Genomic DNA, 27,089 nt, shown 5'->3' on the forward strand with positions numbered 1-27,089 from the left:
GATTCTCCATTGATATAGGGCAGCGGTTCTCAACTGGAGCTCCACAGCTGTGTGCTAAAGGCCGCCCAGCCTGGGCAGCAGGGTCCAGGTTCCCTGCTGCCTGGCCACCCAGCCCCGCAGGGTCAGGTTCCAGGGTTGGGGCTGCCCACCCAGCCCCGTAGGGTCAGGGGTCCAGGGCTGCCAGCCAGCCCCGTGCCCCATTCCTGGTCCCACTCTGTGGAGGGGTCTTGGGTGGGAGGCACTGGGCATACGAGTCTGGGGCAGTTCAAGGGGGAGCATGCTGTGGTTCTCAACCTGCGGCCCAAGGAAGACACACTGTGGGCCGCATATGCAGCCCACAATGATAAACAGGTTGAGAATCACTGAGATAGGGTCAGCCTGGGCCTGTCCCTTTTAACGGCCCATCCTGGCTCAGACAGCTAGGCAACGTTCATACCTATGTCTCTCAGGGTGTGTCTGCACTTACGCTACCCCGGCGCACTATCGACACTATCTATGCCAACAGGAGGCATTCTGGCATCAGCACAATTAACCCACCTCCCTGAGAGGTGGCAGCTAGGCCCTAGTCTACACTACCTAATTCCTAGGGTAGATATAGCTACTGTCTCTCAGGGTGGGGAAGGCTGTCCCATCGGTGTAGGTAGCATCTTCACGAAGCGGTGTAGGGCGCAGCGCTGTAAATGTAGACAAGCCCTAGGTCAACGAAGAATTCTTCCATCAATCTAGCGCTGTCTATGCTGGGGGTTAAGTTGGTATGGGTACGTCTCTCAGGGGTGTGACTTTTTCACTCCCCTGACCAACGTAGCTACAGCAATGTCAGTTCCTAGTGTAGACCAACCCTTTGCCTGCTCTGAGAGCAAACAGTTCTTTTCCACCCACTAGGTAACAATGCAGCATATAGAGGAAACAGACCTACATAGGGGTCAGAAAAATATTCCCAAAAATTCCCACTTCATCATACACTTAATGTAGGGTTGTTACAGCCAGGGAGACTGGCATGTGGCCACTGTTGGCTCCAACAGATAAATAACCACCATTTCTGTGTGGCATTCGCAAGGCTGTGTGCTCCCCAGCATCACTCGCTGTTAGACGTGCCCCTGCTGAGAACAGAAAGGATGTGAGATGCCAAGGTTGCCACCCTGGATAAGCTTCTCCTTTAAGGCAAAACTGCCCCACCAGTCACGTTTTTTGTGGCCCTAGGATACTCCGAGGTGCAGCTCATGTGCCCACTTCTCAAAAGATGGGGCAACCTCTCATGATCAGGACACAGGGGGACAGTAAAGCACTAGGGAAGGAAGTAAATAGGAGCCACAAGGAGAGGCAGACACGCAGCTTTATTTACGGAACAGAAAGTGAGGTCTGAGACCACAAAACTGGCAGGGAACCCCAGGGGAGAGTCACATTTTTAAGGGATGTAACAAAAACTTTCCCAATGTAAAGGCCAGGGAGAAGAGATTGTTCCAAGGGGCTCTGTGGGGCCAGCATCTTCAGAACTTGCTAGGAGGGAATTTCACCTCATTCTCTAACCAACCCAATGAGGGAGTGGATGAGCTCCAGGCAGAACTCCCAGCTTCCTTTTGGGTGAAGGGGCAGGTCTTGAGATGCAGGGCTTTGTGGGGATGTGGGGATATGCAATCTGCAGAAGTTTAGCTGAAAGCTTCTTTTCTGAATCAGAGACAAATAGGAAGGTTGGAGTTTTAAGAGGCAAGAAATCTTTCCCTACCCATCACGCTCGTGGAGGCAGGGAGAACGCAGTCCAGTCTGCGGTTCCTGCATCTTCTCTTCTGACACGGCCATCATTGCCCCAGCCTTAGCAGCTGGTATGGCAAGGGAGCGGGTCACTTCTAACCTTAGGAGAGATCTTTTGTGGGTAATTGTCTTGTTCCTCTCACCTGAATGAGCCCTGATCCTGCACAAATCTGAAGTAGCCGCTGCTTTGCCTGGCTTTACTTCCCTCTGAACACTGAAGCCATGCCCACCTCATGGCCTAGCCAGTTACGGAGCATTGACTCCAGTTCATCAGGGTCTTGTCCCACTAGCCAGATAGTGGGGTTTGCCTTATATCAGCCTGGATGCCTCTCTGTCCCAGGAGCCACTGGCACTGACTGGCAGTATCAGACAAACCACACCAAGACGGGAAACAGAACTTGCTCTATTGGCACTGAGGCTGGCTCCATAGTTTCCTCTCTCAATGGCATGGCAAATTGGGCTGCTTCTGAGGTGGGTAGACACCTCAATTCTTCCATCGGATTTGCTGAAAGAGAAGAACAACAGGACATGGCTAGTATTAGTGCTGATCGCAGCTCAGATCCCTCAGGAATATGCCCAGGGGGTATCTGCCCCACTGGACGGGAGAACGCTCTCAGGGAATTCAGCCCACGCTCGAGTGATGTTGCAGCGAATGACAAGGTGGGCGGGTTTATAAACTGATGTGCCTGGAAAGCTTTGAGGTTTAAGTCAATGAAAACAGTTGGATGTTCCCCTGCAGCATGGGGAATCCAAATCCAGCAGCTCTGGGCTAGCACCTGGGATCAGCAACAAAAAACAACTAAAGTCAGGAAGTGCAAACTGACCACGCTAGTGTCACTGCCCCAAGCTGAGTCAAATGTAGGGAGCAGACAAGCAGCAAAAAAGGCAAGTGCTAAAGATCATCACCACAATATATGGATCCGCACAATCCCCTAGGAGGTGGGTCAGGATTACTTGCATGGTATAGATGGAGAAGCTAAGGCATGAAAGAAAGGGACAAGGCCATGCAGCAAGCCAGGATTCTGAGTCAGACATTCCTGACTTGCAGTCCCCTGTCAGACTATGACTCACTATAAGCTTTTAATACAATTGGGCCTAATAGGAGAAGTAAAACAGAACACCAACCCCAGAGGTAAAAAACCCTTTGATCTCAGAAGGCCCCAAAACAGTCACCTAGCAGGTTGTGTCCACAATAGACCATCAAAAAGGAGCCCAGCCCCACATTAAAGCACCACTTGTTATTGCTCGTCACATGCTAAGACTGTAAGCTCTCTGGGGCAGGAACTGTCTTTCACACCCATGACACTAGTCCTAGCACAATGCCTTGAGCCTCTTTTCGCTATCGCAAAAACAGAAATCAACTCTTTGGTGTGGGGACTCAGCACTGAGCAGTTGCTATTTCTCCCTTTCCCAGCACCAGCTCTTCTCCTCCAGAGACTCTGCACAGATCCCCCTTTCCTGTGTTTAACTGGAACCTCCACCTGGACTAGCATCTTCCCAGCAGGGAGAGAGATGAGGATGTGGGGACACAGGGCAGCAACCCCAATGCCACACACCAAACAAACCCACTCCTGTCTCTGATTAGTGTCTACAGGAGAGAGCACCATAGGGCTAGCTCTGGGTGTATGTGGGCGAGGAGTCATTCTTTACCAAGTTGCTGAGGATACTGTCTATCTTGTCCTCTTCCGCAGAGCCCCGCTCCACCTTACACCTGTATGCCATCAGCTGGTGCCGATCCTTCAGGTCTCTGTATGTCTAGTTAAACAGCAAAACCAGAGTTAAGGGAAGCAACCTTCTTTATTGGGCAGCACCCCGCTGTTCAGTTGAGGAATAACCCTCCAATCTCCCCAAAACCTTGGCCACATGCTGATTTCCGCAAAGACTCATCGCTATGCAGCAGGATCCATCACAGGCAGCCAGTCCTGGTGAAAAATCACAGATCTTATGGGATGCCCCAATGGAAGGTTGGGCCCTCACCTCAAACCTTTGGGAAAGGCCCCCTCCAGGAAGGAGAGGCTCAAGGAGTTGGTTCACCGACTTTTCACTCCTGATGACGGAAGCTCACGTCCTGCTGTAGAGCAAATTCCAAGCCTCAAGCCATTCCCAAGCTGACAACTGTCTCTGAATTGTGCCATTCAGCACAATTGCATCTCTACACCAGAGGAGCTCAGGCGGGAATAGCAGGGGGTGCTGCAGGCTGGGATTGTGAGGCCCCAGCAAAGCTCCTGGAGGTGGGGGTAGAGTGAGTGTGAGCGGGGCTCACTTGGCTTTAGCTGGTTCTGGGAGAGGCCAGGGAACACAGGGAAAGTAAATCCAGAGGTAAATGAGATGAGCACATGACAACAAGGCAAGGGAGATGTGGGAGAGCCTGCCCCCAGCTAGGTGTGTCTGTGTATAGGGGGGGATGTAGACCTCCCGCTTTGTACAGCAGGGACTCACATCAATAACAACATCATGGCACTTATATTTCATGGCAAGGTTCAACCTTGTCTCAACGTCTTCCACGAGGCGCACGTACTCCTGCAGCACCTGGATGGGAAGGCAGGAGGCATCAGCAGAGCTCACTTCCCCCTAGCCACCCCTTCTCCCCCAAAACACCCCTGCTCCAGTCAACTAGCCTCTTACAGAAGGTCACCACACAGTCTGGCCCCCTCTGCAAGCAGAAGATAGTGCATGGATGGGACAGCCTCACAGATGAGCCTGCTTAGGAGGCTCCAGAGGTAATGAACCTAGCCCCTCCGCAAGGGCCCTGCCAACCCACGGGGCAATTCCTACACTACCCCAACTCAAAGGTCCATCAAGCCCAGTATCCTGTCCTCTGACAGTGGCCAATGGCAGGTGCCCCAAAGGGAATGAACAGACAGGTTATCACCAAGTGATCCATGCCCTGTCACCCAATCCCAGCTTCTGGCAAACAGCTGCATCTACCTCCCTTGGGTTCTCACCCCTATGATGTTCCTTCCAGGCACATGTACGTAACTAAGGGACTCAGCTGGCCCAAACAAAGAGGAACTTCACATGGGGAAGTCCTTCACCATCCACATCTATGGAAGCCAGGCAACAACCACATGGGGTCAATGCCCCTCTCTGGGCTGTAAGCAAATTCACTTGTTGGATCAGGAAGAAATAAACAGCCCCCCCCTCCGCCACACTGTAAGGTATAGGTAATGGCCACTGCTGGCAGCATGTTAGCAAGCTAGGTGACCTAGTGGTCTGAGTCAGTGCAACAGGACTGTAGACCGAATTGCCCAAAGGTCTGATCCAGTGTGGCAGAATAGCAGACTGGATGGTGTGTTCTGACAGGGCAGTTCCTTTGCTCACCTGCACGGGGGCACTGTTCCGCTGCAAGATCTCCACCACTCGATGGAAGCCAATGGGAGCTCTCTTCTTGGTGTAACCCAGCCAGTTCTGAAACCACAGCCCAAACTCAGCACTAATCTTTTTGAAAGGGACGTCCCATGCAAGATTCCCAGAGGATGGAGAATTGAGGGACAGGGCTGTTAGTAGATTTCGGTGCGGGGCAGAAGAGCCACAGGGATTGCTCCTCCTCCTCCCTACCCTCTCCATAGCCTCCAGAGGGCAGTGGTAATCTGCCTCTGGCTGAGGATGCTGCTCTTTCCTGCCAGACCCTAGTTCCACAATCAGCAGCGTCCCATGTCTGGAGGCTGAGTTCACAACGCATGTGAATCCCCTGCAGCTGAGCCTCAAGGCAGCCTCCTTCTCTGGCTGAGCTGGTAGGAGCTGTACTAAGTCCATCTCTTCAGACAGGGGAACCTGCTCTCTGAGCAACTCAATCTGAACCCCACAGCATGGATGGGCCAGGCCCAGAGCTAACAAGTAATGCTTCTCCAAATAAACCCCAGAGCGGGCCAGACAAGTCACAGTGCTGGGATACTTCAGCCCAAAGCAGCTCAGGCCAGATAGGAGACAGACAGCTCATTGCCCTCTAACCAGATGGACATAGCCAGGAAACAGCAAGTGTTTGGACCCACCCCCCAGAAAGATTTTGCCACTCACCTTGGTAGTGAGCAGGGCATCCACATCATGCCAGGCTCGCAGCTTGGCGCGGGCAGCCAGGGCTGTCAGCACATACTGTTTGTCTGGGATCTGCAAGGCAGAGACACTGAATGCTGAGGATGAGAGCAGAGACTGGGGTGAGGGAGCAGGCAGCACCAACCACTCAGCAGGAACAAAGCCAGCTGCTGGGAGGGGAGGGATAGTGCGATCCAAGCCTGAGCCCGGCAGCACAGTAGTACATGTAGAGTCACACAAAGGAACTGCAACTCCTACTGAGGCAGGGTTAACATGGCTCAGGCCCCCAGCATGGCCCACCCCATTCCACACTTACTCCAGGGAGAGTGCCATGCTGCTGGAAGGTACGGAGGGGGCTCCCAACAGGGCTGGTGCTGCAGGCTGAGGCTGGCAATGGACTGGCAGTGAGAAGCGCCCGTTTTCCCCTTCCAAGCCATAAGAAGCAAGATAGGACCACCCGTAGGCCGAGCACCAAAGCCAGCTAAGGGTGAGAGGAGCTCACCCCAGTTAAGGGAACAGCCTCACAGAGCTTGGGGTTCAAATCCAGGGGCAAGGGTTCCTGTAACCTGGGATCCCAGCGGCTCCTCACACCCCAAGTTCCCCACAGAATTTCCCGCAGGCTCTTGCAGCCAAGCTTCCTCCCTTGTCCCCCAGGAGGGTCCAGCTTCCAGCCCAGCCCAAAGCAAAGGTCTCCACAGAGCTTGCCCCTTATCTAACAGCCGGATCTAATCCCACTCCTCTTCTGTCTGGGGAGAAACCCTTTCTCTGCCGAGCCAGCAACCCCTACTTCTGACAGGACTCAGCCTCTCAATTTCCTTCCTCCCAGGCACCCCAGCTCTGTTGCCTGCCTGTTCATTGATGCTGTCACAGAAACCCACCTCCCACCAAGAATGAGACACCCATCTGATTTCACTCCCTACCTTAAAGGTTTTCTTCAGGTTGGTTGGACTGCTGAATGTCCCCTGGAGAGAGATAATAATGCTCAGCCTTTTCAGATCTTGGCTTCCCCCGCCCCTTACGGTATGTTTACACTGCAGAGGGGAGTGAGTCTCCCAGCCCAGGCAGGCAGACTCACGCTAGGAAGACTCAAGCTAGTGCACTAAAAACAGCAACATGGATGTTCCAGCTCAGGCTTTGAAGCCTAGGGGGTCAAGGCTTTGGAGCCCGAACTTCCACCCAAGCCAGAACATCCATACTGCTATTTTCAGTGGACTAGTTTGAGCCCAGCTAGACGTCTGCCTACTCAGGTTGGGAGACTCACTCCCAGCTGCAATGTAGACCACCCTGACAGACCCAGAACTCCTGCTTGCCAGGGCTCCGTACATTACCAAGGCTGCTAATGCTAGATGGGGAAATGGAGGTTCCAAAGGAAGCAACTCTCCCATCTCCTCCTCTGCTATCTGGGGCTGGGTCTCCCATGCCTTTAGTCTAGGGCGCTCACACACACTTCAAAGACCATTGTCCCACATTTGGGCCTGAAAAGGTTAATAACCCCGTTAACCCCTTGGACACTGGATCCAGCAGCTGCCTCTGAAACAGTGCAAGGTAGCTGCTTTCCCTGAGGTGCCAACTCTTCTGTGATGGCTGCCGTACCAGGCAAAATGCCCCTCTCTAATGCCGTCCCCACACTTCTTATGGCCCCCTGAAGTGCCAGAACTCCATAAAATGTGGGGACCATTCTAGAAGGAATGGGGAACTCTCTCTGGAGATTGTGTGAGGGGTGGGGGGGAGGATCTTTGTAGATGGAAGGGAATAGTTTCATCCTTTCTTTACCAGTGTGCCAACTTTATTAGCTGAGCGGTTGGCTGAGTGGCACTGGCCTGGGACTCAGGAGATATGAGTTCTAGTTCTGGCTGCCCACTGGTCTGCTGGTGGACATTGTGTGAGTCACTGCACCTCTCCATACCTCATTTTTCCATCTGTAAAACAGGGGTAGTGACTCTAAACTCCCTTGATCAACGGATGGGAAGTGCGAGGAAGAGCTGGGCACTATCATTATTTAGTAACCCATACCAAGGATCTCGGCACAGAATTCCAGACCCCTGCCTACCCCGCTATTGCCCCCACCTCGGCCTCTGTGTAGTGGTAGAAGCAGGAGTAGAATAGCGTGGTCACCAGTGGCATGTTGAGGATCGAGGCCTTTCGTGGGTATTTCCGAAATATCTCAGACTGCCCAGAGGCCTCCAGATGTCGGTCGTTTGCCTAGAGAAGTAGGATGAGAGAGACTGCATGGAAACCAGGCCAGCCACACTTTGCTCATCCAGTTCACAGAGGATGAGGGTTGTCTGGTCCAGTTTCCATGGGACAGCCCTGATTTCAACAGGACCATCTGTGACATTGATAGACCAGGTGCCAGCTCTTGCCAAGGCTGTAGGTGTCAGCTGAGTGCTGACAAATTCATAGGTGGAAACCAGACCAGCTCACCTGTATGTTAGCATTGCTCAATATAGGTGTTCGATTTGTAAGGATGCGCTTAGTATTTAGACTCTATAAAATGCTTGTAAGTTGCTGCACGCATTAATCTTATTCGTAACTTCTGAACTCCGTCCTATAAGGTAGTATGTAAGTTTTGCTTTATAACTGTAAAAATGTCTGCTCTGAACTTGTGAACCCAGGCAGCAGAACTGTTTCCCCCACCCATCAAGAAGGACTATCAAAACTAAGTGTGCCACTGTGAAACATCACTATACAAAGACTGGGTTGATGGTCCTCTTACACCCATAGGGTGCTACATGCAAGAAAGCCCAACCCATCAACTTGAATTTTGGAAGAAGGAAATAAAAGACAGCTGACATGAAAATTCTTCAGACTCTCTGCTGTTTGGACTCTCACAGGGCTGGAGCTAGGAAACAAAAGCAGAGATCCCCAGGGTCAACCTGGGTTAATTGTAGAAGACATTCAGTGCTGACAGATTACTATATCTCTGTCACCTTTTGGAACCACAGACCAACTCATTTGTGTATATATGTTGCCTGCTTTAACCTGTAAATAACTTTCATTTCTTTTTTTTAGTTAATAAATCCTTAGTTAGTTTATTGTCAGATTGGCTACAAGCGTTGCCTTTTGTGTGAGATCTGACGTCAGTGACTAGTCTCTTGGGACTGGGAGCAATCTGAATCTTTTGTGATCTTTGATGTAAGGGACCATTTATCATTTCATGCAGCTTGCCTGGGTGGCAAGATAGACTGGAGTGTCCAAGGAGACTGTCTGTAACTCCATGTAAGACTGTTACAGTGCTGCAGGAGTTCACATTTGTTACTGGGTGAGTGAAATCTTGTTACAGAACATAAAACCAGTGTCTGCCCTGAGGCTGGGATTCACGGTTGTGAGCCACCGGACAGTGTGACACTATCTTAATGTGCTGCACAGCTCTGAAGCAAATGCCCTGCATGTAACCATCAGCACATGATGATATCCGACTCTCAGTGGGACAGAGTGGTGCAGTTGCCTATCAGCAAAGCTTGGATATGGAGTCACATTAGATCCAAGAGGTCACAAGCTAGTCAGCTACAGCATCTAGAAAATTCTTATTCCTCCCAGATAGGGAACCTTGGCATTAGAACAGGCCGGTCTGCGCCAGGGGCAGATGGAGAGCCCTGAGACACACTCCCTCTATGGCCAAAGGAGTGAGGCCCTTACCTCAATGATGATCTGTCTCTCCAGGAGCGTATAATGGTCTTGAACATGAACGGCATCTTCAGATGAAAATGGTAACCTGGCAGGCAGCAAAGAGATGAGGACAGCCACTATCAGCATCTCTTCCCAGCACACAAGGCCTGGAGGGGCTCTCTCTTCCCTATTTTACCTTACCTGTGTATTCCTGGGGGATGAACTCCCCATGTTCTTGCTCCCTATATTCATGATGACTCAGAATGGCATCCCTCTTTGGCCTCACCCACCCAAATGCTCTGGGAGTGGCAGTGAGTTCTCAAGCTCTCAGCTTCCCAGATCACTGCCTGCTCTCTCTGATGGAGGCCATCTACAAAGAGAGCCCAATCAGAGGGGGAAATCTTCTGGACTTCAAGGAGCGGTAGGTGAGAGAAGGAAGCTCAGAACAGTGCTAGTGATACCCACCAGAGACTAACATTTCACCTTGGCACCCCAGGTCTCATCCCCACCCATGGGGTAAGTGATCAGAAACTCCCCAAGGTGTCTCTGCCCTCTGGTCAGCAGAAGATATTTTGGGGTACTGATCACCACAGGCTGTTCATAATCACTGTGTTGTTCCTCAAACCCCCGCTCAGTGATGAAAGAGAGACCACTGTCTCTTTAATCCTATGCATCACAAAACTCTACTGCAGGGGTAATCAATAGGAGGACCAAGGGCCAAAACCGGACCACCAGATGCTTTTGAATGACCCAAAAAAATTTATTTACTTTTTTTTATTATTTATTTTCTCTGGAGTCTGGACCTTGACTATACCTTGACCAAGAAATCTGGACCTTGACAAAAAGTAGACTACCATTCTTCTACTGGTTCCAGCAGGCTGCACTTCTTATTCCACCCTCCAGGAGGCACTCACACCCCACCAGTCCCCCACCTTCCCTGCTCACCTGATGCAGCCTTTAAGAAATTCTCTTCGTTTCTCTGCTTCCTGGATGCTCAAGTGCTCCCGGTACCGAGAAAGCTGGAGGGGGCAGAAAGAAAACAGGAGTTGTTCAAAAGGGAATGGGCTCAGGAGATCTTGTCACCTTCCAACAAAACATGAACTGAAGCCCTGCCCACTGATTACACCATGCCTAAAGGCTAGCCACTCCCAGTCCCCAGGCTCTTGTCACAACAGCATCCTTTGTTGGAGGGTGGGATGTGCGAGGGGTCTCTGAGGGGTCTCCCCCACCTTGTAAAAGCTATACAGGAGAAGTTCCTGCCACGGTTGGGAATACTCACGGCAACCTCCTCGGTCCTGTCCAGGAACCTGCAAAGGGAAACAAAGCATTAGCCCTGCTCAGCACCCTCCACTCTGGGTCCAACCACAGGCAGTGTGCTAAGCCCAGCCTTGATGCTGGTTGGGGAGCCTCACCTGAGCAGGTCCAGGAGCAGCTTCTGCTCCCCTGTCTCTTTCAGGAAATGGATTAGATGGCGCAGGGCCACCTGTCGCACCTCCAGCTCTTGGAATAGGATTTCTAAGTGGGGATTAACAAACAGCATGTCAGCACTGAGGAGCCATGAGAAGGTGTGAGCTGGCCAGCGTGGGCTGTTTCAGTATGGATGGTGCTGCTAACTTCTGGAAGAAAACTAAAGGATTCTGCAAACCCCCCTCTCCAGAACTTAGTCCAACCTCTAGTGACCAGGGGTTAGGAAAGGAACCCAATTCCACCTGTTTAATGGCCGAGCACTCTGTGGTGCATGGTCATATCCCACACAGGTTCATTCTCATTCATCCCCACCCCAACCTCTGCCATCTCCTAACAAGAGTTCCAGGTTCTCACAGTCTCTCTGGGTCTTCACAGCCAGCACCAACCCTGTCCCATTATGCTCACTGGATCCAAGGTGCATCTCTCTCAAGGAGACACCTGGCTCAGTTAAGAAGCACCTAACAAGAGTGATCCCAGCCCTTTTCTCCCTTTAACTTGCAGCAGGTGAGAGAATCTGGCTACCCTCCCCTTAACTGAGAAACATAATCCTGCACAAACGCCACTGGCCCTAGACACTTCCCAGCCACATTTACCTCTCTTTAGCGTCCTCTTCAAGAATATTAGGATCTGCAAGCAGAAGAGACATCCCTCAGATGAGCAGATGAACCCCCACTAGCATCTGGATAGGCAGAGACATCAGGGGAGGCCCACTCATCCACAGACATCTCAGCTCCAGCCTTCAAGCAAGGCTTGATCAGTGTTTTGTATTGAGCAATGCTAGTGTCTTCCGTACTGCATAGGCCAAACACAGGCCTGGGGGAGCTTGTGAGCTGACACACACTGGTTTGGGGAGAAGGTCTGCTGGCTTTTCTATAGCTTAGATAAGAGAGGCTTCAATACTTAAACTATGGCATTTCCGTCACGTCCCTCCTGAAGGACCCTAAAGAGCTTTCCTAGCAGCATACATACAGGGACCACCTCACCCACCTCGCTGGAGTAGGAGGGATCACACCACCCAGCACATGGCTCATTTGCTGCACAATGCTCTAAGGCTAAGAGTCTGGGACAAACCTCTCCCCTTATGAGCAGCTCCCTGGAATATTCAGTGCAGTGTGCAGCAGATGGGACCTAAGCTTTCCACATCTCACCCCAAAGCCCTGAGCACAGGCAGGGACAGGGAACCTGATCCATCGGGCACAGGAAGTGGAAAAGAAGCTGATTGCTGGGGATTCCAACCAGAGGTTCCAGAGAAGCACGTGATTTTCAACCAAAGACTGAGAATATGGAGTTTCCCAGACCTCAGACTTGGCCCTTTTTGGTAACACACAGATTTTAATTCAAAGCACCAGCAGCATTCAGGGGCTAAATAGCTGTGTAGATACACGGACCCCTTATGAAACCATCCTCGCCACCACCAACCCAACCCTATACTGCAGAGGAGGACTCACAGCTGTAATGACATTCCCATCATGCACTGCGACAGCTTCATCCAGGAGCATCAGCTTCTCCTGCAGGGAACGGAACCTCTCCAGTGAGCAAATCTGGGACATCATTGGAGACAAGGAAACACTGCATCAGTCAGGTGCCTGGAATCCAACCAAGATACAGGGATCTAACCCTCTCTCTAATCTTGAATGATTCAGCAACATGAATCACTCCTCTTCAGAATATTTCTCATTCCTTCTGAGCCCAGGGCTGTGAGAGAGTCTCCCACTGAAGGGGTTTTGCAGGATCAGGCTCTCTAACTATACAGCCTGGGGGCAGCATGGTGCCTGCGCTGCTCCCCAAAACAACCTGCAAACCACCAGAACTCATCAGAGCAGAAGGGCCCTGGTATCTGGGTTCCTCTGAAGCTGATCAGCAGACTGGAACTGGAAGACTCTGCCTCTTCCTTGGCTCCCTTTAGCCCAGAGCTGATCTTCCCCCACCACTCCTTAGCCTTGGAGCTACCCTTTCCCTCAGTGGAGACGGAAGCAAAGCCCTTCACCAACTGCTAAGAAGGGAAAGTTACAACCTTAGCGAAGGGGTAGCAGCAGTCGGGTGGTTACTTCTGCACACATCACCTTCTCCTCCACAGGACTCATCTGCTCACCGCCAGCCCTGAGCAGCTGGGACCAAGGTCCCAACTCCACTGCACCAAGGACGACTCCCATTTTCCCTGCTCCCTACCTCTGATTGCCACCAACTATGAAGAGAGCCAGAGCCCTGCAGTTGACCCCACGGGTCGTTTGTCATAACGCCAGCTCCAGAAGGGTCAGCGGCACTGCAGATGACCTCATGCCATGGGAGAAGCCTCCAGGGTCTAACAGAGACAAAGGCTCTAGCAGTGGCCCAATGATTGCCACCTGTCACTATTCCGGACTCTAGCGGTATCTCAGTGCTTCCTTTCTGCTTTTGCTCCTTCTATTTGGCAAAGCCTTAGGTGGGCACAGAGCTTTGGACAGTTGTGCCCGCTATGGCCATGCAACCAATTAACGGAGCTGCCCAGTTCCCCTGCCCAGTCCCACAATACAGAGATGGAAGCACAAGGCAGCCTGAGAGCACCAATGTGACACTCTATATCTTGGGGGAGTGCCCTGTAACCCCCATATTCCTAATTTATATATAATTGTGATACTGCATATAAAGCATGCCATGTGAGGTATCAGGGGAAACATTACCATCTGCCAAAAGCCATTGTTCTATGTAAATATGTATACCTCAGGGCAGCGCCCTGTAACCCCCATACCTAAATATGTACGCCTTGGGGGAGTGTCCTGTAATCCCCATATTCCTCATTTATAATATAATTGTGATATTGCATATAAAGTAAAAATATCATCAATGCGTATGAAATTATAAGAATTGTGTCGTATAGTTTTCACTAAAATATGCCATGTGTTTGAGAAGCTCCCAGATAATAGCTCTCCAGAGACAATGACAAGGGAGGTAACCAACACCCGGATGGGTGCTGAACAGACATCACCAGCCACTGTCTAGCAGAGGAGTTACAATTCAATGACTCACTCGCAGGAGACACACCAGAGTACTGCTTCACCTTGTGACTCAGTAATGCCCACCAGACATGCCTGGACTTGTGTTCTCCAAGCACATGGACAAAGGGTATAAAACAGAACACAGTGGCCCCCGGCTTGGCCTTTTCTCCTTTCCCCACCTATGCTGCAAGCAACAAGGACACTCAGAAGACTGAAGACTCCAACAGAGGAGACTGGCCCAGGTTTCAAGGGTGAAACCTGTGTACTATGAACTGCAAGATACAATGGGGTGAGAAAAACTCCTTAGTCTAGAAGTTGCCCAATAATAGGGTTGAGAGTATATATTGTGTGCTTGTATTTTATTTTATTTTGATAACTAACTCTGACCTTTTGCCTATCATTTATAATCTATCTTTTGTAGTCAATAAACTTGCTTTACTGTTTATCTTTACCAGTGAGTTTGCCTGAAGCATTTGGTGAATCTGCTTAGGTTTACAAAGGCTGGTGTATATCCACTTTCCATTGATGAAGTGGTGAATCAATTAATAAACTTGCAGTGCTCGTCTTGAGCAGTGCAAGACGGTATAGTCCTGACGTACAAGGCTGGGAGCTTGAGGGGATTGGCCTGGTGCCTTTCTCTGTGTAATTCATGAGTAGCTCTGGGAACATTCATGCAATCTAGCTGGGTGTAGGGTAGCACATGCAGTTGTGATGATAGTGCCTGGACGGGTTTTCTGCTCATCACTAGCAAAGCAGAGAGAGAGCCCAGGCTGGAGAGTTAAGGGGGCACAGCTGTCCCATGGTCCCAGGCTGCACCTCAGGAATCCCGAAACAACCAAGGCTCCCCTCTTGCAAGCAAATGGAAAAGGAATGTCCTTACCTTGCCCCTCTGCATTCGTCTGACTGTATCCTTGGGACTCCAGTCGCTGCTGTAATCCTGCAACAGAAGACATAAGCTCATCAACTTCCCGAGATGCTGAGGGGCCAAGCTATCCCAGTGTTTGCTGTGCAGCTCCTCCCACTCAAAGCTGGGACTGATGAAATAACTTGTCACACAGTTCACAGCAGCTAGAAGGGTTTCCCACTAGGCTTTGCAACTAACGAGAGTAGTGGAGTTCTGATGTGACTGAACTGGCCTGGGGAAGGAGGTTCCAGAATCTTGTCACTTTCCTGGAACCTTTGTGGGAGGGGGAGGCAGGTTGATCTGGTCACTGGCTGGTACCACTGGTGCCAGCGCAATCCAAGAGACTCTGAAGTTCAGTCCCCAGAATGCCATCAGGCTACTATTTACGTGCAACCTTTTACTGCTGGTTGAAAGGGGCCAATCACACCTGCAGAGACAGAAGTCTCTTGTTTATCCACACGATAGCTACAGCCCAGGTACTGTGCGGGAAAGCTTGCTCTCGCACTACCCTGACACGCCTGACCCCTAACCTCATAGAGCTCCCTCAAAAACCCACAGCAGGGTTCAGTCTCAGTGGCCCATTAAGTCCTTAGCTCCTCTGCTGAAACTACCTAGGAGGGTGACAGCTGGAGTGGTTTTGGGGATGAGGACACATTCCCACAGAGCCTCATGTGGCAATGACTTTTGCTCAACCCCACCTACAGCAGACTGGATAGAGCCAGAGGCCGAAAGGAGAACAGGGTGTCTATTTATTGCCTTGGACAAAGACTATCACTGCATCCACATGGGAGGTGCATCTTAGAATGGGCTCCCACCCCAGGAACCTTAAACCCCAAATGTTTCCCCCACACACAATTTGAGAGACTGTGAATTGGCAGGGAAAGGATTCAGTTACATCTTCCCATTCCCATTCTACTCTCAGGCAGGCTTCTTCTGGTGAGCCTTCCCTGGCAGCACAGGGAACCCAAAGCCAACAGCCTCGGGCTAGTGCCTTGGGACGGGCAAAGGAAAGGGACTCAAATGAGGAGGTGAAAGGGACCAGCCCAGTGTCACTGCTCCATCCTGAATAAGAGGCAGGGAGTGAACAATGGGCAGCAGTGGGGAAAAGTACATGGGATTTTAAAATTCACTGATGTCTCATCAAACCATACAGGCCAGAGAAGGAAGTGCCTTTTAGGTTCCACCCTGCCCCTCCCTCTAAGATGCCAATGCAGGAATGGGCCCTGATGTATGGTTCTAGGGCCTTGCACAGTCTATGGTAAATGTTCCAAGAATCAGAGCTTCCACTGAGACAGCTCCTCCGCCTGATCCAGATCACTGTCCAGAAGTTGGTCCTGGAAGTCAGAAGAAACTATCCCTACCTTCATTTCATCCCATAGCTATTATTTCCCCCTTTATTATGCTAGATTATTCCTCCTCCACTTACTTAATGATCTCCGTGGGGGGCAGTGACAGAGAAGGAAAGGACACTTTCCATACAAAAAGAACAGGAGTACTTGTGGCCCCTCAGAGACTAACAAATTTATTTGAGCATAAGCTTTCGTGGGCTACAGCCCACTTCATCGGATGCATAGAATGGAACATATAGTAAGAAGATATATATACACACACACATACAGAGAACATGAAAAGGTGGAAGTAGCCATACCAACTGTAAGAGGCTAATTAATTAAGATGAGCTATTATCAGCAGGAGAAAAAAACTTTTGTAGTGATAATCAGGATGGCCCATTTAGACAGTTGACAAGAAGGGGTGAGGATACTTAACTTAGGGAAATAGATTCAATTTGTGTAATGACCCAGCCACTCCCAGTCTCTATTCAAACCCACGTTAATGGTATCTAGTTTGCATATTAATTCAAGCTTAGCAGTTTCTCGTTGGAGTCTGTTTTTGAAGCTTTTCTGTTGCAAAATTGCCACCTTTAAGTCTGTTACTGAGTGGCCAGAGAGGTTGAAGTGTTCTCCTACCGGTTTTTGAATGTTACGATTCCTGATGTCAGATTTGTGTCCATTTATTCTTTTGCGTAGAGTCTGTCTGGTTTGGCCAACGTACATGGCAGAGGGGCACTGCTGGCACATGATGGCATATATAACATTGGTAGATGTGCAGGTGAACGAGCCCCTGATGCCGTGGCCAATGTGATTAGGTCCTATGATGGAGTCACTTGAATGGACAGAGTTGGCATTGGACTTTGTTGCAAGGATAGGTTCCTAGGTTAGTGGCTCTGTTGCGTGGTGTGTGGTTTCTGGAGAGTATTTGCTTCAGGTTGGGGGGCTGTCTGTAAGCTAGACTGGTCTGTCTCCCAAGATCTGTGAGGGTGAGGGATCGTTTTTCAGGATAGGTTGTAGATCTTTGATGATGCGCTGGAGAGGTTTTAGTTGGGGGCTGAAGGTGACAGCTAGTGGCGTTCTGTTATTTTCTTTGTTGGGCCTGTCCTGTAATAGGTAACTTCTGGGTACTCTTCTGGCTCTGTCAATCTGTTTCTTCACTTCAGCAGGTGGGTACTGTAATTGTAAGAACGCTTGATAGAGATCTTGTAGGTGTTTGTCTCTGTCTGAGGGGTTGGAGCAAATGTGGTTGTATTGTAGAGCTTGGCTGTAGACAATGCATCGTGTGGTGTGTCCTGGATGGAAGCTGGAGGCATGGAGGTAAGTATAGCGGTCAGTAGGTTTCCGGTATAGGTTGGTGTTTATGTGACCATTGCTTATTAGCACATCAGTGTCCAGGAAATGGACCACTTGTGTGGATTGGTCTAGGCTGAGGTTGATGGTGGGATGGAAATTGTTGAAATCATGGTGGAATTCCTCAAGGGCTTCTTTTCCAGGAGTCCAGATGATGAAGATGTCATCAATGTAGTGCAAGTAGAGTAGGGCGTTAGGGGATGAGAGCTAAAGAAGCGTTGTTCTAAGTCAGCCATAAAAATGTTGGCATACTATGGGGCCATAGCAATATCGCTGACTTGAAGGTATATATTGTCCCCAAATGTGAAATAGTTATGGGTGAGGACAAAGTCACAAAGGTCAGCCATCAGGTTTGCCGTGGCATTATCGGGAATACTGTTCCTGATAGGTTGTAGTCCATCTTTGTGTGGAATGTTGGTGTAGAGGGCTTCTACATCCATAGTGGCCAGGATGGTGTTTATCTCAGCAGCATCCCTTAAGGAAGGGTGTGTGTAAAGAAAAGCAGCATATTCAGGAGGAGAACAGCACCACCATGGGGCAGGGAGTTATTCCTGTGTGAGATGTCCTTAGGCTCAGAGTAGCACTCTTGACTGGGAGTTAAAAGGCGGTCAGAAGGTCAGGCAAAGCGTGGAACCCTTACTGAATGGGGGAGGCAACATAGTGACAGATGATGTGGAAAAAGGTGAAGTACTCAATGCTTTTTTCGCCTCAGTCTTCACAGACAAGGTCAGCTCCCAGACTGCTGCACTGGACAACACAGTATGGGGAGGAGGTGAACAGCCCTCAGTGGTGAAAGAACAGGTTAAGGACTATTTAGAAAAGCTGGATGTGCACAAGTCCATGGGTCCAGATCTAATGCATCCAAGGGTGCTGAGGGAGTTGGCTGATGTGATTGCAGAGCAATTGGCCATTATCTTTGAAAATTCGTGGCAACTGGGGGAGGTCCCAGACGATTGGAAAAAAGCAAATATAGTGCCCATATTTTAAAAAGGGAAGAAAAGAGAACCTGGTCAGCCTCACTTCAGTCCCTGGCAAAATCATGGAGCAAGTCCTCAAGGAATCCATTTTGAAGCACTTGAAGGAGAGAAAGGTGATCAGGAACAGACAACATGGATTCACCAAGGGCAAGTCATGACTGACCAACCTGATTGCCTTCTATGATGAGATAACTGGCTCTGTGGATATGGGGAAAGTGGTGGATGTAATATATCTTGACTTTAGCAAAGCTTTTGATACGGTCTCCCACAGTATTCTTGCCAGCAAGTTAAAAAAGTATGGATTGGATGAATGGACTATAAGGTGGATAGAAAGCTGGCTAGATTGTCGGGCTCAACGGGTAGCGATTAATGGCTCAATGTCTAGTTGGTAGCCGATATCAAGCGGAATGCCCCAGGGGCTCGGTCCTGGGGCTAGTTTTGTTCAACATCTTTATCAATGATCTGGATGATGAGATTAATTGCACCCTCAGCAAGTTCGCAGACGACACTAAGCCGTGGGGAGAGGTAGATAAGCTGGAGGGTAGGGATAGGGTCCAGAGTGACCTAGACAAATTGGAGGATTGGGCCAAAAGAAATCTGATGAGGTTCAACAAGGACATGTGCAGAGTCCTGCACTTAGAAAAGAAGAATCCCATGCACTGCTACAGGCTGGGGACCGACTGGCTAAGTGGCAGTTCTGCAGAAAAGGACCTGGGGATTACAGTGGACGAGAAGCTGGATATGAGTCAGCAGCGTGCCCTCGTTGCCAAGAAGTCCAACGGCATTTTGGACTATATTAGTAGGAGCGCTGCCAGCAGATCGAGGGAAGTGATTATTCCCCTCTATTCGGCACTAGTGAGGCCACACCTGGAGTACTGCGTCCAGTTTCGGTCCCCGCACTACAGAAGGGATGTGGACAAATTGGAGAAAGTCCAGCGGAGGGCAATGAAAATTATTAGGGGGCTGGGCACATGACTTACGAGGTGAGGCTGAGTGAGTGAGGGGAGATTTGATAGCAGCCTTCAACTACCTGAAGGGGGGTTCAGAAGAGGATGGCGCTCTAGGCTGTTCTCAGTGGTGGCAGATGACAGAACAAGAAGCAATGGTCTTAAGTTGCAGTGGGGGAGGTCTAGGTTGGACATTAGGAAACACTATTTCACTAGGAGGATGGCGAAGCACTGGAATGGGTTACCTAGGGAGGTGGTGGAATCTCCATCCTTAGAGGTTTTTAAGGCCCGGCTTGACAAAGCCTTGGCTGGGATGATTTAGTTGGGGATTGGTCCTGCTTTGAGCAGGGGATTGGACTAGATGACCCCCTGAGGTCTCTTCCAACCCTAATATTCTATGATTCTAGTTCCAGTCTCACAGCAGGAATAAAGCCATTGCCAATGCTGCGGCTGCACTGTTGGTGGGGAAGCGGCTTTCAGGCAAAGCATTAACAAATGTTCCCTTCTACCCATCTCTGCAGGGCTCCTCAGTAAGAAGAGGGAGAACTCCTGTGTCTCCACCAACACGCTCACTTTTAATGGAAAAAGATGTGATGTCTGAGACTCTGCATGAGTTATTGCTGAAGGGACTCCTGCAGGCTGGAACCGGGGCTGTACATCTCACCTTCACGCTCCCAGTTCCTAGATTGCCCTCTGCTAACTAAAAGGGGGACTGGTCACTCACCCCTTCCACCCCATGTGACCTTTGCAGTCCATTGCTCTAACACCGGGATAGTGAATGTGAGTCACCCACCTTGTATTCCGCCTTTGGTCTGCGCAGCTCTGGAGCGTAGCTTTTAACGCCTGTGTCAGAGAGAGCTGTGAAGGGGAAGGCAACACACTGAGTAGTAGCGCATCTGAGATCCTGATTCACATCAACCTTCCTATATTTCCCCAGGTCTAAGCTTCCTCCCTAGCATAGGTTCCTTTGTCAAAAGAATAGACTGAGTAGTAAACCCTGGGCCAGCCCCATGGACTGAGAGGAGCCCATATGTCCATGGACTGGGCACAGAACTGCAGTGAACCAGAATGTGAGAAAGTCTGGCTAGAGGCCCCTTCCAAACCACAGGAGGCTCTATACAGGCAGGTTATTTTCTATCAAAAAGGCAGCATATTTAGCGATTAGTATCTCCTGACTCATTCCCACAGTCTAATCTATTTCTGACCCTTATACTGATTTGCTGGGGGACTTTGGGCAAGTCTGTGCCTCAGTTTCCTCATCTGTAACACGGGGAAGATAATAGTGACCCAACTTTCCAAAGGGCTTTGAACTCAGTGTGAAAATCCCCTACATAAGTGTCAAGTGTTATCCCCCTTTCCCCCACCCTGCTTAGAAAGGAATAAAAACTGCTCTCTTACCATCTGAAAGGGACTGAAAACTCCCAAATTTGTTTCTTCCTAAAAGAATCAAACAGGCAACAGTGAGAGATTTTCAACTGGCTTTCCCCAGGCAGCACCTCTCACCGAAGGAACACAGAACTACACTCCAAGTGGGCATCCCAGACTAACTCTATTAGACAGGACTAGCCTATTGGAAAAAAATGGGGGAGCGTGGGAGGGGGACGTGTCGGCTCTCAGGCCATTTCCTACTGGATATCTGTCCACATCACACAACAAAACTGGCACTAACTGACCCCTTGCTGCCAGAGGGGCCAGGGCTGAGAGGGTTATGGAGCTTGAACTCCTTACCCCTGGAGGGGTCCACTACAGATCACTGAGCCACTCTGGGGGTACAGTGTTGTGAGAAGAGGGAGAAGGCACTGGCATCTGTACCTACACTGTGACTATACAGAAGTCTTCAGTGTCCAGGGCTAAGATTTCAGCACCTTTCACCAGCACTAAATCAGTTAATGTATAAGAACGGGGGCAGTCAAAAAACATGACACATGGTTAGAGGACATTCAGAGGAAATTCAGCTTTAGAATCAGACTTGTTTCCAGGCTGGAGAGACAACAGCGCTGAGCCACATGGCTCTCCCTCAGCCAGCTGGACTATGTCTGGCAATGCCAAGGTGAAGTAACTAGCTCCATCCCCACATGTAACAGTAGAAGCCATCTCAGCTCCAGGAGAAGGGTATTTGCCTGCTGCCTCTGGGGCAGAAAGGACCAAGCGCAGCCCACCTGGGCCAAACACAGTCCCAAATAGCCTTTCATCTAAAGTACAGATGGGTGACTGCTGGAGACTACAGCTCCTAGCATGCCATGCTCCACCTTGGTCCAAGCAGCTTTGTTACTCCAGAGTGCATAGCATGCTGGAAGATATAGTCTACATGGCCTGCCCCTCTATACTGAAAGAGACCTCAGCCAATCCCCCAGAGATGATGCATAACATGACCCTGCTTCTCCTCCTCCCCTGCGTCGCCTCTGCTCTCCCCACTTTATAAAAAGCAGAATGGTCACAGACACCTGTCAAGTGGCTGATGCAGCCTGTGGCTGGGCAGAGATGGGGCACTTCCTGGTCTGGGATACGCACAAAGTAACTGGACTCCCCTCTGGCACTCTTGTGGGAAGGTCCATCTGCCCCAGCCAAGTAGGGACTTTACCTTTGAAGAAACTGCTGATGGAGTAAGAGGAGGCTTGCTTGGGGAAGGCTACATGGGAAGAAGAGCCCTTCTGTAGGCCTGAGTCTCTCCCTTCAGGAGCATTAGAGCTGCTGGAGGCTGTCTCTTTGATGGACCAGGAAATACCTATGAAGAGAGAACAATCCTTGTAACTCACCAAAAAAACATAAAACCAGTCTTTAATGAAAAATTCTAGAGTGGAAGACGCATGTTAACTCTTGTGTCCTCATCACTTTTCGTTTTGGAACATTCTGCACATTCTGCCTCTTTTACCTCTCTGTATCAACTGGATACAGTACTCAGCACATAGCTTCCTAAACTTGAACTTGTGTAGTGCTGAAGTTTAAGCAGCTGCCCCGTTCCGCCTCAGAAATGGCTGCATTTCAGTGGTGTTGTATGGGTACAGCTTGTATAAATATTACAGATCACTTATGTGACACAGTACATTTAAATGGTGCTATATGAGGTGTGCCACATTCTCTGCTCCAAAGAGCTTACAATGGAAGATACAAAACTAGATACTGGATCCTTTGGTTTCTCTGGACTGGAGAAATGTAAGACATTCCCTTCCAGGCACTACAGAACTGAGATAACTTTGATGCCTGCAGACGACAGGCAGGTATTGTGACACACCCCAGATGGGGGCGATAACGTGCTCAGCTCTGCTCCCTGTTGCTCTAGGCACAGCAGGCAGTCTCTCTCCACACAGCTGTACCCTAGCCCCACCACACACACAAGCTTTTGAACAACTGGCATAGCAGAAGAAGAGTGAGCCAGACTGTGATAGTGGGTGGTTGGGTAAAGAGGCTGACTGGGAAGGTGAACAGGAGACACAAGCAAGAAGAGCAGCTGTGGTGCAAGACAAGAAGCGCTGGCTCCATGCAAAGGATTGCTGCAGCATGGTGGGAGCGCTGCAACCCTTTGATCTCTCAGGTAATAAGAACACGGTAGGGGGATCCATGCACAACATTTAAGTTCACTGGGTTGGTCCAAACCTGAGGACATGGCTATATCTAAGCTTCTTCTTAACAGGAAACTGCTCTGACACCACCCACCCTGTAGAGCTCCCACCCCTGCCCATAGCTTGACAGGGACTGAACTGTTACTGTGGTGACCTTTAGGGTATATGGACCTAGCTTCCACACAACGCTGCCTCACACCATCCCTTTCTCTTCTCAGAAGAATGAAATCTCTTCTTTCCCAGGCATGTTGCTGGCCAGCCCTGCCAGCCCCCTTTATCTAAGATGCCACAGCACCTAGCATTGTAGGTTTGGGTAGTTTTTAAATTATTACACTTTATTATTACACTTCAATGGTCTGCGCAGTGCCACAAATGTGGCCTGGTGGATGGGGGAACACAGGGAACAGATTATAATAAAATTATCAATATTAACTAGGGTTGTGCATTTTAGTGGTCCAAAAAACTGGTCAATTGACCAATCAAATATTGGTCAAATAATGTCAAAAATGGCCAAACATTTTAAAGCACTAATTTATTAGAACAGTAACAAAACAGTCAAACTTTATGGTCTTCAACAGGTTTAGCCTTAAATAGATAATTATGCCAAATTACAAAAAACAAGTTACTTAACTGAGTAATTTTAACTCAGAAAAATGCAAAAACACAATCCAATGAAATTCTAAGAAATGAAAGAATGGGACCATGACGCAATCAGAAAGGTAGGTTGCCACCCACATCAGGGCATTTTTGGTGGAAATTTGACCATAGTCAAATAATAGTCAACTGACATTATTTGATCAGTCAATTGACCGGCTTGCCATGCCTGATATTAACTATCCAAGGAGGAGACTCCCAGCATTAAGGAATCTGACAACCTCAAAATACTGTAGGATTATCCTCAGGACTCCAACGAGCAAGTTTTATCTGCACTTTGATCTCTGCTATTCCCTATAACAATCCAGGAGTCATGATCCCCAAAAGGATGTGGACAGCACCTGTCAGAGGGTCATAACCCAGCTCCCATTCAGTCTCCAACTGTCCACCTGAAATGGATTGGTTCAACTGCTTGCAACTGAAACTTGTACCTCAAGCACCACATCAGCCCATCAATCATCATGCTGAACCTTGTAGCATCTCTGACAAAGTCCTGCAGAAACTGGCATAAAAGATTCTGGGAGAAACAGGTTTCAAGTGTGGGAGAGCATAATAGGTTGTCAAACATACTTCCGGTGGTTCCTTCACCTAAGCTTAGTGGATGCCAGATATGGATAAAGTCTATGCTGGCCTGTGCTGGATATTGGGAGAGGGAGAGTGGAACTCCCTCCACTTGTATAAATGGAAAGAGTACACTGGGGACCTCATCTTATTCTCCTTCTAATGGGCTGAGGCAGATACAAGTTTACATGAAAGAATGGGAAGTGGGAGGATTAGACTCCAAGATCCCCGTATTCCTGGGGAAGGGATCTGACTTTGGAGTAAGAAAAGTAGCTGCACAGCTCAAGTCCAGACAGGAATGTTTTCATACGCTTTCCCTCCCCAACATAACTTTCAGATACCCCTGCACTTACTGCCCACTGGCTCTCCACTCCAGCTGAACTTCTCAAGGTCATCGTCATCATCTACGATGTCTCGAAGGCTGTTCACTGCCCGCTTGGACTCCTTTAGCTGTGGACAAACACAAGGCTAGCATGAAGACCATCTCTGTTCCGCACAGGTAGCCTGAGGCTTTCCTGGACCCACTCCCGTCCAAACAAACTTTTTGCACATGCCTTCAGTGCTTTGCACATGCCTTTTCCAGCCCCCACACAGCTGAAAGACCAGTGGAAGATGTTCCACACTTCTGCACAAGGCAATTGGCCAACAAACAGCCCCTTTTCACCAGTATATGGAACTTGAGGACTATGAACATCTGATCGGTCAGTTATAAATACCTCAAACTAGCAGGAGGTGCAGGTGGGGATCACTGGAAAGGTAATTTACCCTCAATTTATTATGAGGTCTCAGATTTGCCCTACAGGCCTGATGTCAAGAGACCGTAAGGATCTCCACACAGACAATCAAAAGATAAGACAAATATTTCTTGGTTTTTTTATCTCTTATTTGCCCAGCAACACTAAGTCAGTGAGAAGAACTCATTAAAAGGTTAATTCTGAAATTTTCAATTAATTTAGTGCCAAGCACAGATGCCTGAAGCCCTCTGTTTATTCTCAGGGATTCAAGGGCGAGAGGGAATTCAGTGTCCCTGATCAAGTTTGAGGCATCTCTGCTAAAATGGCCATGAAGGGGACCAAATTTCCAACGAGTCTACTCGCACAACAACAGACAGAAATCTACTAGGAAATGAACTGAGGTCCAACAACTCCCTCAATTATTTTTAAAAAGAAAAATATACCGTATTTTTTGGTGTTTTCTACTTATTTCCCCTCCCAGAAACATTACACAGATCCTCCAAGATTTACAGAAAAAGTGAGGAAGAAGGCAGGACCCAACATTTATGCCCTTCAGACTCCCTGTTCCTTCTCATGGGTCTAGCACAGCTTCTTTCAAGCAGGGGGTGAGGGGGGAAGCGATTTAACTGTATACACGGGAACCCTTAAACAGCTGGATTTCTCCATTCTACCATTTTTTGGAAGAAAGAGGTGAGTCTCTAGGGAAGGGGTAGGCAACCTGCTGCACACAAGCTGATTTTCAGTGGCACTCACACTGCCCGGGTCCTGGGGGCTCTGCATTTTAATTTAATTTTAAACGAAGCTTCTTAAACATTTTAAAAACCTTATTTGCTTTACATATAACAATAGTTTAGTTATATATTATAGACTTATAGAATCATAGAATCATAGAATATCAGGGTTGGAAGGGACCCCAGAAGGTCATCTAGTCCAACCCCCTGCTCGAAGCAGGACCAATTCCCAGTTAAATCATCCCAGCCAGGGCTTTGTCAAGCCTGACCTTAAAAACCTCTAAGGAAGGAGATTCCACCACCTCCATAGGTAACGCATTCCAGTGTTTCACCACCCTCACAGTGAAAAAGTTTTTCCTAATATCCAATCTAATATTATTATGTCTAATACCTTATAGAAAGAGACCTTCTAAAAACGTTAAAATGTATTACTGGCACGCGAAACCTTAAATTAGTGTGAATAACTGAAGACTCGGCACACCACTTCTGAAAGGCTGCCGACCCCTTCTCTAGGGTTTTATCAACCCATGCAACCTGAAGACTATACCTGGGAGAGCTCATCATCGTCATCATCAAATGTGAAGGCTTTACACTTGGAGCTGTGCCAGTACTCCTCCTCGTCAACTTTCATCCTGTTCATCTGGAAAAGCAGCCAAAGGGAAACACAGGTGCTAAGCGACAGGCAAATCTTTCCAGGCTGGATCAGAACCAGCACTTCAGGGCCTAGGCCCTCAAGGGAGGGCCCTTGGGTCACCACACTTGAGGGCTTTAAGGGACTGCAGCGCCTGACCAGGCAAAGAGGGGTGGACCCACAGGGCCGGCCAGAGGAGAAGGGAATGGTGGGAAACGAGGCTGTGGCAGATCAGATCAGCCCATGGCCCGGCAGCTCAATAACCCGCCTGGCACGAGGGGACCGGCTGCGCAGATGCCGAGGCCCGGGTCTGGCCGGGCTCTCTCGGCCCTGCTACGCCGGGGCAGCGGCACCAGCGAGCCCCCCAGCGCCGCCGCAGGGCGAGGCCCCGAGCTACTGCGTCGTGACTGGGAGCGCCAGGGCCAAGCAGGCCCCGCCCACCGGCACAGAGGGACGGGGCTCGGGGCAGGGGCCGCCGCTAGGACAAAAGGTGCTGACCGCCCCTCCAGCCAGCCGGACAGCCCGCAGAGCGCCTCCTCCCGGGGCGGGGGTGGGTAGCTCCGCGCAAAGCACCATGGGATATGTAGTTTCCGCCTCCCCTCTCATCCGCGCCGCCCTCCGCCTTGTTCCCAGGGCCTCCGTCCGCGGAGGTTTGGACTACGAGTCCCAAGAAGCCTCGCGAGGAACGGGGTGGGCGTTCACATCCCGCCACGCATCGGCGGCGGAGCTGAACTGATTCCGCCATAAGGCGCAGAGCTGTGAGGCCCGGCGGGCGCTCGGGGCGGCGGACGCGGTGTCGGTAGCGACACGGCCAGACGCGGAGGGAGGGAAACCGCTCCGCGCGCCCCGCCCGAGCCGGAACCAAGGTGTCGGGGCC

The 27,089-nt window shown here is 49.8% G+C and overlaps 1 protein-coding gene across 1 annotated transcript; it reads right to left on the minus strand.

Moving 5' to 3' along the window:
• Positions 1-1,315: 1,315 nt before the first annotated feature.
• Positions 1,316-26,840, minus strand: VIPAS39 (VPS33B interacting protein, apical-basolateral polarity regulator, spe-39 homolog). Its single transcript, XM_048855318.2, has 20 exons — positions 26,711-26,840; positions 26,129-26,221; positions 24,470-24,566; positions 21,923-22,066; positions 20,740-20,778; positions 20,135-20,199; positions 14,713-14,769; positions 12,306-12,398; positions 11,451-11,484; positions 10,803-10,905; positions 10,670-10,697; positions 10,336-10,409; positions 9,421-9,496; positions 7,849-7,983; positions 6,702-6,743; positions 5,767-5,856; positions 5,071-5,157; positions 4,189-4,278; positions 3,400-3,504; positions 1,316-2,254 (listed from the first exon to the last, which is right to left on the minus strand). Exons 1-20 carry the CDS (start codon positions 26,816-26,818, stop codon positions 2,234-2,236), a joined length of 1,581 nt encoding a protein of 526 aa, XP_048711275.2. The 5' UTR covers positions 26,819-26,840; the 3' UTR covers positions 1,316-2,233.
• Positions 26,841-27,089: the final 249 nt, after the last annotated feature.

Source organism: Caretta caretta, chromosome 6, assembly GCF_965140235.1.
Source record: "Caretta caretta isolate rCarCar2 chromosome 6, rCarCar1.hap1, whole genome shotgun sequence".
In the NCBI taxonomy this organism is placed as follows: domain Eukaryota; kingdom Metazoa; phylum Chordata; order Testudines; family Cheloniidae; genus Caretta; species Caretta caretta.

What these genes read in the sequence shown, in the direction of transcription:
- VIPAS39 (XM_048855318.2), bottom strand. Translation starts at nt 26,818, where the DNA reads ATGAGAGGGGAGGCGGAAACTACATATCCCATGGTGCTTTGCGCGGAG. An exon ending in ACCACTACACAGAGGCCGAG is followed by an intron (nt 6,744 to 7,848) that starts GTGGGGGCAATA and finishes ATCTCTCTCCAG; the next exon opens with GGGACATTCAGCAGTCCAAC. An exon ending in ACAGTATCCTCAGCAACTTG is followed by an intron (nt 2,255 to 3,399) that starts GTAAAGAATGAC and finishes CTTCTCTTTCAG; the next exon opens with CAAATCCGATGGAAGAATTG.